Below are 12,783 nucleotides of genomic sequence, written 5' to 3' on the forward strand. Positions count from 1 at the left end.
GTTGTGTGCTTGCTATGTGCCATGCACTGTTCCAAGCACTTTATATGGATTATTTAATTCTCCAAACCACCCTATGTGATACTGTTAACTTCCATGGTACAGATGGGGAAGATGGAGTTATCTAAATTCTTACAACTCACTAATGATAGATCTAAATGTAGATAGTTTGATTTCAGAGTTCACATCATTTTTTTTTCTGCCATGTTTCATAAAAATATGTAAGTATAAAAATGGATAAGAAGTTTGTTTATAAAGGTTACATTTTTCCATCAGTTTTCCAAAAAGAGGCAGCCCTTATCCAAACTATACTATAAAGTCGAGTTACTTTAATGGCAACTATGTGAATAAAATTAAAATTTTGAGTTACTAAAAATTGAAATAGGTGATTTTAATTCCTCATATTCACCATGAGACTTAAAACATTGATTGAAATTTATTTTAAATTTCTATTTCTAAAGATTCCCTTATCTCTCTTAAAACTAATAGAATCAGAAATTGCCACCTTTTGTTATTCAGATAGGTTCACATCTCTGCTTATACATAGCTAGATATCTATTTAGAATCAGAATTTTTAGGCTCTTATAAATCATCTGTGTAGTTCTTTCATTTTTTGTTGAAAGAGATGGTTTTTATGGATGTAGGGATTGCATTAAGAAGAATTTTGTTACTTTAAGGCTATAGTGAATTCTGAGGTTAAAAGCTTTTCTTATATGTAAGAAGGATTTTTTGTGAGCCACTTATTTTAACTTCAGTCCTGTCTTATTTGTGGTCTTGTTTTCTGTTTAAGCTTGGTGAACTTGAATTTCCTTTTGTCTTTTTCCTTTTTCGTGTGTTTCTCATGTATTCTCTTCTATATTATACATTTATGCCTTGGCCTTTTCTGGTTCTTCTCACTGAAAATAGAAATTGATTCTTGGCATTACTATTATGAAGACTACTTTGGTCACTATATCTTAGTACGAATTTGGGGTGTTTGACTTATGTAATATAGTCACCAATTATCAGCTTTAGGGTTGCACCGTGTGATGCCAGCAAACACTAGGTATTTTCATTTTCACATCTGAGTGTTTTCTGTTTTGGAAATAAGAAGACATTTTGTTGTCATTTATCAGTGTTTTCAATTATTAGAAATTTTGTATGTTTCTTAGATCTGTGGGTTTTTCGAATATCAACTAATATAAAATTACTAAATATTTGTATTAAAATTTGCTCCTAAATTTTGGAACTTGATTTTACTGCATTTCTTTGAATCTAAGACTTCAGTTGTTGGACGCACAAATATTTTAGGTACTACTAAACTTAACTTAATGAAAGAGCTTTTATGGAAACTTAGGTATACATTTTTATCACATAACATCCTTTTGCTTTCATCAAAAGAAAAATATAAGCAAATCGAATTGGTTAGGTCTTTCTAAAACTTCTTCATAACCAAAATATGAATCTTCTAAATCACTTTTAGAGTTATTAGTTTCTGGGTTTCTTTTTTTGCAGGCAGTACTTCCTTATATACCATCAAATGTGTTGGTAATGAAACATTTCTTAAAACAAACGATAAAAGAAGTAAAAACTACTGGTGGCTTGGCTCTGAGGTTGGCTTTGCAAACACTTAGAGCTAGCCTCCTTTTAACGCCTGTTTGGGGAATATTTTTGAACTTACCAGATTTACTACCTTCTTATAATCATTTGGTTCCCGGAAGTTAAAAGAGTAATTCACTAAAGTCGTTGGATTGTCTTCCACACCATACTGCAAGTTTTGAAATTTCTGCATGTGTAAGCATTGACAACCATGTCACAGTTTCTGCCTGACTAATAGCAATTGAAAGTTGCCAGTCAACATAAAACACACCCTGTTTCAACGATCTTAAAATTTTGAAAGAAGAGCAAAACCATGATACTTTTACAACTTTGTTTCACTTAATTTACAATGAAAACATTGGGATTTTAGTATCTATTTTGAATTGGGTATATGAACACGGAAGAACAAATTGTATGGTTGTGGTCTATGTATTTAGAATATTTTTGTGTAAATATTAGGCTAATTTAGAAACCCCATGGATATTATTTTGGAATGACAGCTGCCTTTAAAATAAAAATCATCTTAGAAGCTTGTATTTGCTAACCATGTTAGAAAGGACAGATGGCATTGCATTTCCAATTTTCCTTTGGTTCTAGATGTAGTCATTATAGAGGGGGGTTTGCCAAAACGGGAAGAGTTGGGCGAAGCTATAGCTTGTGTGGTTATTTCTACCCAGCTTACAGTGCCATCACATGAGAGACATAGCAGAAAGAAGGTCCCAGGTCCCGGATCCCCAGTCCTAGTTCTCACATATAGCCTAATCATTCCATATGTGAGTGGAAGCATCGAGTAGCTTTATATTACATTTCTAATCTCTGACTATATTGAATTGAATATAAATTCTGTTACTTTTCTTATTGTTGCTCTCTTTGAATTTTGGCCAAAATCTGGTTACTGGTGAAATTGGTAAGCATGCTGAGAATGGGCTATTATAGGCAGCAATGGTGATAGCCATAGCGTGTCCAAAGCAGCGTAGACGAGCAGAGCTGCTCTAGAAACTCCCATGCTGAAAAACCCTGGAGCAGATCTGGCTAAGGATGGACTTGACTTGACTCAAGCTCTTGCCATATATGCAGAGCATGGCTGACCACCAGGGCCAGAGGACTGTTTTTACTTGTCACAGTTGTGTCATGGTTACATAGGCACAGACACAAGTCTGATGGAATTTGTTGCTTGGGTGGGATTATGCTTTTGAACTCTGCACTTTTCCAAATCTTAAAACTTAGAACATTGCCATGTGTGCCATATTACTTTGCATTAATGCTCTTCATGTTTTAACTCATTTGCATCAGCATGCGATAGCATTAACAGAACAAAATTCTTTTAATCTTCAATCTGCCATGCTTAATGCTCATCTTTACGGCCCCTTATTGTGATCTCCATCTTCTTACAGGTCATTGAGCCAAGGCAGCACAAGCTCAAACATGCTAGATGTTCAGGGAGGTGCTCACAAAAAAAGGGCACGCCGCAGCTCTCTGCTTAATGCTAAGAAGCTATATGAGGATGCCCAAATGGCAAGGAAAGTAAAGCAGTATCTTTCCAGTCTGGATATAGAGACAGATGAGGAAAAGTTCCATATGATGTCATTGCAGCTGGAGCCTGCATATGGTACCTGTGAGTATAAGTTCTCTCTTATGTGACACTAAATAGCACAATAAAATAGAAATTTATTTCTCAAGAGTTATGCCAGCGTCCCGAGAAACTTAACTTGGCTCACAGAAGACCACTGATGTAGCCCGTGCATCACGCTGTCCTGTTAGTCAGGTACTGAATCCCACTCAATCTTGAGGGATATGTAGATCATCTTTAAAAAGCATTATAAAGTCATAAAAATTGGAACATTAGATTGGAGCCCTTCTGTTTAAGAACATTTTTACCTTTATCCCTAAATTAAGAGTATAAATGAGTGAAATTTTTACCTTTTTAAAAATTTCGCAAATGTACAGGACAAACAAACAGAAACTCACGGACGTGGAATATAGGCTAGTGGTTACCAGAGGGTAGAGGATGGGGAGGAGGGAGTAGGTAGATGGTTAAAAGGGATCAAATATAGCGGGCTAGGGGGAGGGCGAAATGGGTAAAGAGGATCAAATATATGGTAGCTGAAGGAAACTGGACTTTGGTAAACACACAGTAGAATTACAGATGTCAAATTATAATGTATACCTGAAAATTATATAATTTTATTAACCAATGTTACCCCAATAAACTTATAAATATATTAACTTTTTAAAATTAAATATAAAACATACGTGTGTCTGAGTTAAGGAAATGATGAGTTATAAAAGCAAAAATCAAAGAATAAAAGGTTATAACAAAATAAAGATGGTTATTCTTAAATTATAAGTGAATGATATGTGCATGTATCAATAGGAAGCATGGAACTTGATAAAATGTTGACAGAATAAAGAGGGAGAAGGTTTAGATTTACTATTTCTGTGTTTCTAATTGATGGGAGAAAATGATAAACATCATAGGTTTACCCTGAGATTGATAAATGGCATGATATTTGCATAGTAATAGAAAAATTATGTCAATGGAGTAGAAAGGAGAAAGTGGAAATACAACCAAATACTGATTTAAAAATTTCAAATATGATAATGAATTCTAAAATATAGGATAACAAGCCATTTAGTAAAGCTAGTTATAAAAACGATATCTTAAACACTTCTACCAACAGGAAATGGAATGGAGTGTAATGGAAGGAGTACCTATGAGGGATGGAGACACAGTTTGAGTCTCATTTACTGCCACTTGAACAAGGTTCTCTTCATCTGAGATCTGTTTCCCCAAATATAAAACTCAAGCAAGGGTCTGGAGTAGGTTTTATCCCTGAGATTCTTTCTACATCAGACCTCTTAAATTAGGAGAAAGAAATAAAATAATAGAAAGTAACAATAAGAGCTTTTGGTATGCCAGCAACCATGCTAAGCACTTTATAAATAATGTCATTTACTCCTCACAGTATTCTAGTGAAATAATGCAGCCAAAAAACTACTTATACAAAGATGTTACAGTGAAAAAGAAATCACACAGATACTAGGATGCTAGAGAATACTTAAGTCCATTGTTTCCATATCAATACGAGGAATAGTATATGGCCATTAAAAATAATAAATGTGTGTAGACTTGGAAGATGTCTGGGAAAATTCCTTACCACACATGGACTATCAAGCATAGCGTCAGAAGAGAGAAAAAAATTGTATAGTTGATAGAGGCTCTGTTCATCCCTCTGGCGACCAAATCAAAGTTGTGACAGAAACAAGGAGCAGCAGCAAGGAAAAATCACCTGGGATCTAGATGAACAAGCCATACAATGATGGAGAAGTCCAGGAAATCACCCTACAATGGCAGAAAGTAGGACGAGGCGAGGACTTGGGGCTGCGGGGTCCCGAGCGGCTGAATGAGACAGAGGCGGCGGCAGCAGCAGACGCCTTTTAAAGGGGCTGCATCAACGAGCGGATTTTTGCGGTGACAGACTTGCTCACTCTGAGCACCAGTACCCATTTGGCTGCACACAGGGGACACCAGGGACTCACAGGGAGACATTGGCCAAGGTGAGATTCGCTCATTACAGAAGTACTGGTAGTATCCATTGTTCCCTGTTGAGCCCTTCCCCTTACCAGTGCACCTGACACAGTGCCACCATAGCTGTGACGTCAACAAACTGGATAACAGAGGTCGCTCCACCCAGAGGATTTCCTGAAACCCTGCCTATCCCAACTTGCAGTCCCACCCAAGTCACATCCAGGTGTATCCTCAGCGAATCAGGTGCACTCCTTGTTGAGATGCACACTGGTGGAGGCAACTGACCTCAGTTTCTGGTGTGGCCTTTTGAGGCAACTATAAGTACAGCATCTATGGATTGCTTGCTGCATCTTAACAGGTAGCCTCGGAAGGGTAGAGGCGGGTTAAACTTGGCCTGCAGCTGAACCCCTCTCAGGACTGTGCCACTGGACACCTACTTCACAAATCCACATTAGTAAGACCAGGAGACTTAGGAGCTTTGCTTTGTACATAGACATGGAAAGACAGCCAAAATGGGAAGACAAAGAAGCAGAAACCATATAACAACAGAACAAAGATCCAGGTATAATGGAGTCGAGTAATCTAACAGATACAGAGTTCAAAACACTGGTTATAAAGATGCTCAATGAACTTTTGGGAAGTGTAGATAAATTCAGCGAGAACACATCTGAGGTGAGAAGTATGTTAAATGGAATAAACAAAGGAACAAACAAAGTGAATAAAAAAGACCTATGTAGAGGTCTTTTTGACCTATTACATGACCTATCTAGAGGACAGGACAGGGAATCAGGACATTCAGTCAGAATTGCAAGAAAAAAAGATGCCAAGACTATAAAAATAATTTAAGGACTATATGGGACACTATTGAGGCTCCAAATATCCATTCGATCGACATAACAAGAAAATCAAGATGTTGAACAGCTGTTTGAAGAAATGATGGAAAATTTCCCTACTCTGGTGAAGGAAATGGACATAAAACCGCAGGAAGCTCAGAGAATCCCAAAAATCGGGGATCTAAAGAGAGACACACCAAAACACATCATAATGAAAATGCCAAAGGTTAAATACAAGGAAAATATTTAAAGCAGCAAAAGAAAAATTATAAGGGAATACCCATATGACTGGCAGCTGATTTCTCAAAAGAAACTATGCAAGACAGAAGGGCTTGGCAAAAATATATTCAAAAGGATGAAGACCCAGGATATACAACCAAGAATAATTTATCCAGCAACGCTATCATTTAAAATTAAAGGACAGATAAAAAGCTTCTCAGACAAAAGTAAATTAAAGGAGTTTATCACCACCAAGCCAGAATTACGGGAAATGTTGAAGGAATTTCTTTAAGAAGAAAAAAATATCAAAAACAGAAATAAAGACTGGTAACAACTACATTCCTATCAATAAGTACCTTAAATGGAAAAGAATTAAGTGCTCCAACCAAAAGGTAGAGTGGTTGAAAGGATAAGAAAACAAGACCCCTACATATGAAAAGGAAGGGGATGGAAAAAGATATTGCTTTGATGAACCTAGGAGGTATTTAAGTCAGACAGAGAAAAATAAACACTATATGATTTCACTTATATGCAGAATTTAAGAAATAAAAAGAACCAATCAAAAACAGACTCACAAATTTAGTGGACAATCTGGTGACGGACAGAGGGGAGGGGGGTCGTGGGGCTGAGAGAATGGGATGAAGGGTTAAAGAAGTCCAAAGTAGTACAAAGTAGTAGCTGATGGATGGTCACGGGGATGGGGGATGGGGAGTACGGCATAGGGAATGCAATTAGCATTAATACATTGGCTAGGTGGAGGGTCAAGGGAGGGAGGGAGCAACTGGGATCGTTTTACTAACTATATAGATGTCTTAACCAATGTATGGTATACTTGAAACTAATTAAAATTTAAAAATAAAAAATTATGAATAAAAAAAAGAATAGTGTCAGCTAAGTGACATTGGCACATGTCAAAAGTAAAGAATGAAAAAGTGTGTAGAATCTTTAACATTTATTCACGTTTTAAAGTTCAAAGCCATATACATATGTAACTTATTAAAGCACTCTGACCCTACATTGATCATCAAAATAAATTTTCCCAAGTAACTCAATATAGACTTTATTATCTTATGGTTACGTAGCACAGTCTGTCATTCCTGTTTTCATCTAATAAAAGGTATTTGTCTATTGTTGTTGCTGTCAGCTTTTGTTTCTGGAATCTGGTTTTGGATATTCAGGAGCATAGAAATCTCTTTTATGCTTTGCTCAGTGTTAAAATTTTGAGGCCTAGAACTATCCCACCTATCTAACTCTGCGTCCTCTCTCTCCCCACCCCACACACAAATAGCTGTATACCTTTGTCTTCTCACACTCACCCTGGACTTGTCTCTTTTCTCATAACACTAAGTGGTGTCCTTCACTACATATTTAATATTGACTTAAAATGAGAAAACCTATGGGTCTTTCTTAAACTGAGTTTTGTAAAGATTTAATTCAGTGCATGTTTCTTTAAATTGATTTGCGAGTCTTTTATTTGATTTCCGTTGCATAATTACTTTTTAAATGTTTAAATAATGACTATCCCAAACCCAAATAATAGTTGTAGAATTTAGTTCTTCCTAATAGGTCAGCATATATATGGGCTTTGGCATTCATCTATGAACTCTTTCTTTATATTTTAAGTTGTCTCAATATTTTTCTTTGTACTGTAGCTATTAATAAAATAAGATGTCAGTAGAAAATTCATTAGTGTTGACAGAAGGGGGGAAATGTGTTTCATGGCTGTAACCAAAAGATGGTAACATCTTGGATTCACTTAGTTGTTGATCCACTGCATATTATCCCCCAGGAGTCCATGTGTTTTGACTTTCTGAGATGTTCCCTAATTCTTACCACTTAAAATACACTCTAGGCTCTCATAATAAAAGCATAATAGCTAACTATTATAGCTATGCCATGACAGAGTAAACTTGCTAATCTTGCTTTTATCTTGATGTTGAAAACAAATACATCATGGAGTTCTGAAGTCAGACCTGTGTTAAAACCAATCTGAATAACTGAAGAATTAAAAGTACTACCTGAAAGAATTCCCCCCTCCCCCCGTCCCCCTTAGAAGTACAGTATTGATTTTATACAAGGGGGCAACTTTTTCTTTCTTAAGTCAGAGTTCTCAGTTTTTAATTAGGACATTCACTTCCAGATATTCTAACTTATCTTTGGTATTTCTGGGTGTGACTGTTGAAATAGTTATTCATTCAGCAAATACCTATTAAGTATCTGTTTTCTGTTGGTTACCGGACACATAGCAAGATAGTAGTAGACAAGATATACAGACAATCTTTACTCTCACAATAGTTAATCTAGTGAGGGGAAGAGACATTAATTGATTAATCACAAAGATAATTGATTTCTTACAAACAGTTATCAGCGCTGTGAAGGGAAGATACAGGATCCCTTGAGAAAGTCAAACAGATCTGATCTAGTTGGTGCAGAGTGTGGGATCTTAGGGAAGCTAACAATGGGCCAGTGCTAGGTCACACAGGGCCTCTTGGGCCTTGTTTCAGGGATTTTGATCTTTATCCTGAGAATAGTAGCAAGTCATCTAAAGGTTTGTGCAGGACATTTGAAGAAGGAAAGTGATATGATAAGTTTTTCATGTTGGAAAAGTCTTGTGGCTGTCATATGGAGACTGGGTCGAAGGCATGCTAGAAATAACATAGTGAGGGAAGTATTTACCAGTATAGGTGAGAGGATGTTAGCTTTTCCAGGTGCAGGTGCTTTGGGAGCTGTAGGCTTTGGTACAGACATGGTCCAGTCCTAAAACACACCATGCACAGCCAGTTACAACAAACCCCAGTCACAAAGACAAGAGTCTCTTAAGGGAGTGGACCCCAAGTTCTTGAGGAATATGTGCCGTGCCAGATAGCACAACAGTAATGGCCTGAAGAAGATGGAGGCCAACAACACCAAGGCCATGAGTGCACATACCACGACTGCCAAGGCCTCTGTAAGCCCAAGATCCCAAAGGGCAGAAGCTGCTAGCTCAGTTGACCTGCCTGTTTTGATCACCCCAAGATCAGAAAACATGCTCGTGCCTGCATCGCCAAGGGTCTCAGGCTCTGCCAGCTAGGCAAGGCTGCAACTGCAGCTCCCAGGGTGCTCAGGCCCCCACGAAGTCTCCAGAGAAAGGGAGGATGGATGTGAGCCCTGGGCTACTCTCTGTGGGATTGGTGTCCTTCTGTGCTGTTCGTACAAATCTGAAGCAGGAACTGTCCCACAAAAGCATAGATGAGAGGATGTTAACTTGGCCTTCAGGATGATGGTAGAAATGGAGCTAATTAAGTTAATGGAGTCAAAAAGTATTTAGGAAGTAAAATCAACAACTTAATTCTATAACTTAGAGATAACATTTTGTAATACTTATATGAAGTTATATTTTAGGAAATTAATCTATTTTTTGTGTTTAAAAGTGTTTTTTATGCAACCTTTTAAAGTATTTTTTTCTTTCAATTACAGTTGACATACAGTATTAGTTTCAGGTGTACAACATGGTAATTAGCCATTTATATAACTTATGAAGTGATCATCCTGATAAGTCTACTACCTGTCCGATACATAGTTATTATAATTTTATTAACTATATGTATTATGCTATACTTTACATCCCTGTAACTATTTTGTAACTGCCAATTTGTATCTCTTAATCTCTTCCCCTTTTTCACCCACCCCCTAAACCTCCCCTGATCTGGTACCTATCAAAATGTTCTCTGCATATATGAGTTTGTTTCTCTTTTATTTTGTTTTCATTTATGATATATATCTTTGACTTATTTCACTTAGGATAATACCCTCTAGGTCCATCCATGTTATTGCAGATGGCCAATTTCATTCTTTTTTTTTTTTTTTTGACTAATACTCCATTATGTATTTTGTACCACTTCTTTATTCATCTATTGGTGAACTCTTAGGTTACTTCTATATTTTGGTTATTGTAAATAATGATGCAGTGAACATAGGGATACATACGTATTTTTGAATTAGTTTTTTGGCTTTCTTCAGATAAATATTCAGAAGTGGAATTTCTGGGTCCTTCTGTGTCTCTTGTAGTAGCCTTTGTTTTAAAGTCTGTTTTGTCTCGTATAAGTATTGCTACCCCAGCTTTTTTTTGGTTTCGATTTTCACGTAATTTTCTATCCCTTTACGTTTATTCTGTGCGTGTCTTTCAATCTGAAGTGGGTCTCTTATAGGCAGCATATGTATGAGCCTTATTTTCTTACCCATTCAGCCATTCTTCGTCTTTTCATTGGAGTATTTACTACATTTACATTTACATTTAAAGTAATTGTTAATAGGTATGTAATTATTGCTATTTTATTAATTCTTTAATTTTGTAATCTTTTTTTTCCTTCTTTTTAAAGAAGTCCCTTTAACCTATCTTGTAACACTGATTTGGCGATGCGGAACTCCTTTAGTTTTTTCTTGTCTGGCATGATGTAACCATTAATTATTGCAGCAGTAATAACCTTGCCTCAAAAAGTGCAGAATAAAGTGTTTCTTGCTTTTTTTTTTTTTTTATAGTGACCAAGAATTTAACTGAGAAAAAATCAGCCAAATTATTAGAAATGTCTCCAGTGCCTGTGCGGTCAGCTGGCCCAACAGCTAAAGCCCATTCACAGCAGCCCCACAGAGTGAGCCAGGTGCTGCAGGTGCCAGCTGTTAATTTGCACCCCATCAGGAAGAAGGGACAAGCAAAAGACCCTGCCACACTGAGTGAGTAGTCACAATTAATATCACATTCATTTAATTGAAATTTCCGGGGAAGTTAGAATGAAAATAAATTATAAATGTTTAGATCAGCTGTTATCGTTTATACAATATAATCATCACTCATGAATCAAAAAATGTTTGATTCTGTATGTAGGTATTTGATGATGCATACATATTTTAAATACTGACATTGAAATTCATATAACTGTATCAGCCAAAAACCTAATGACGATACACTTGAGTACCAAGGGCTTACTGTAGTCAAAGATGCATCCAGTGCAACCCGTAAGAACAAAGTTGCTTATTCTAAACTGACTGTATGTTGGACTTCTAAAAACCTAGTTAGAAGACAAGGAGGAAGTGTAAAGTATATAAAGTACAGAACATACTTTTTTTCCTCTGTTAGACCATGTAGACATTATCAAAATTTTGTTTGTTGTTTTAACTTTGTCACTATTTCATTTTTCAGATGAGAAGCCAGATTAGATGGTTCTTAGCATTATTACTTAGCTCATGCATTATATGTAGGACATATTCAACAGAACTTTGTGAAATGTGAATTTAATTTGATTTTGTTTTGAGATCCAGAGTTGAAAAGAAATTCCCCGCTCCTGTTAGTCTGGTAATACAAACACATACACAGATAACTTTAGTATAATGAGTTTGCTGTTATGCCAGGGGTATGTACAGAACATATAAAAGAACAGAATGGGGGACAGCTTTTGGGTCAGGCAGAAGGAAGGTAGGGAAAGCTTCAGAGGTTTTTTGGAGATAACAGCTAAGTAGAGTCTTTAAGGTTGATCAGGAAAGAGGTAATTAGTCAAAGATTCCAGAGAAGGGGCTACAGGCAGTTTGCTGCCTCTGAGTACAGAGCTGTAGGAACAGTGCTGAGAAAGTAATTAAAGCTAACACTTATAGAGCACTTCCTGAGTGTCATAGAGTTCTAAGTTCTTTGCTGACTTTACATATTATATTCATTTAATCTTTATAATAACCCTATAAGATTGGAACTATTCTCACTCTACAGAGGAAGCATAGAGGGTCTGAGTAATTGACATCACCAGTAAGTGTTGGAGCTTGGAGTTGAACCCAGGCTAACTGACTCAAAGTCTTTTCTTTTAACCACTTTACTAAACAGCCACCCAGGATGAAGAGAAGTGAAGTCATAGGCATGCCGAAATTTTAACATGGCATGCTAAAGAAAGTTGTCAGTGGGAGCTATTGAAGAGATTTGAATAAGGGAAGGTTATGATCTAGTTTATGTCGGAGAAGGGCATTAGCAGGGAGGGCAGAAGACTGGAGAGAGAGCATGAATGGGAAGCTGTGTAAGGAGTAACTGGAAGTTGCTCAGAGCCTGAACTAGTTTGGTGGCTGGTGAAAATGAAGAGAGAATTGGATGCAAAATTAGTGAAGTTGAAAAATATGCCCGTAGGAGTGAGAAATGGGATGAGTCTAGCTCTGGTTTCTTACTTGGATGTCATCATCCACAATACAGTATTACTTGTACCAGGTAGCCCTCTTACCTCTTTTTGTAATATGGCTGTTATCTCTATGATAAATATATTTATATTAACATGGCACTTAATTAAAAGTAGTGTGAGTATGCTGTGATTTAAATTTTTTCACTGTCAAAGGACTGATCGCTACTATGCCAAATCTTCATCAGACTTGGGCTTGCTATACTGGTTGAGAGAGGTGTCGGTAGGCCTCACATTTCTTAGAGGAGATGTGTGTAAAACTATATATTGAAACCATTGCTAAGTTTGGGCTGTGTTAAACGAGACCAGCTGTTGGACAAGAGTAGTACTAGAAGTTTGCAGAAGTGTTTCCATTGGGCTCCATACTATTTTTCTATAAATTCATGATTCTTTTTGTTGTCTACTTCTCTCCTGTAGTGTGAATTTAGTGCTCTTGAAAAGG

The 12,783-nt window shown here is 36.7% G+C and overlaps 1 protein-coding gene across 15 annotated transcripts in view; it reads left to right on the forward strand.

Annotated features, from left to right (window-relative positions):
- The window catches only part of RAPGEF6 (Rap guanine nucleotide exchange factor 6), a 173,546-nt gene that overhangs the window by 127,178 nt on the left and 33,585 nt on the right, over positions 1-12,783 (forward strand). For all 15 annotated transcript variants that reach the window (XM_016118353.2, XM_016118354.2, XM_036225023.1 and 12 more), the window contains 2 exons: positions 2,970-3,190; positions 10,675-10,866. In XM_016118353.2, the coding sequence (XP_015973839.1) occupies positions 2,970-3,190; positions 10,675-10,866 (413 nt within the window). The remainder of the gene's footprint in view (positions 1-2,969; positions 3,191-10,674; positions 10,867-12,783) is intronic.

The sequence above is a fragment of the Rousettus aegyptiacus genome, unplaced genomic scaffold (genome assembly GCF_014176215.1).
Source record: "Rousettus aegyptiacus isolate mRouAeg1 unplaced genomic scaffold, mRouAeg1.p scaffold_m13_p_7, whole genome shotgun sequence".
NCBI classification, from domain to species: Eukaryota; Metazoa; Chordata; class Mammalia; order Chiroptera; family Pteropodidae; genus Rousettus; species Rousettus aegyptiacus.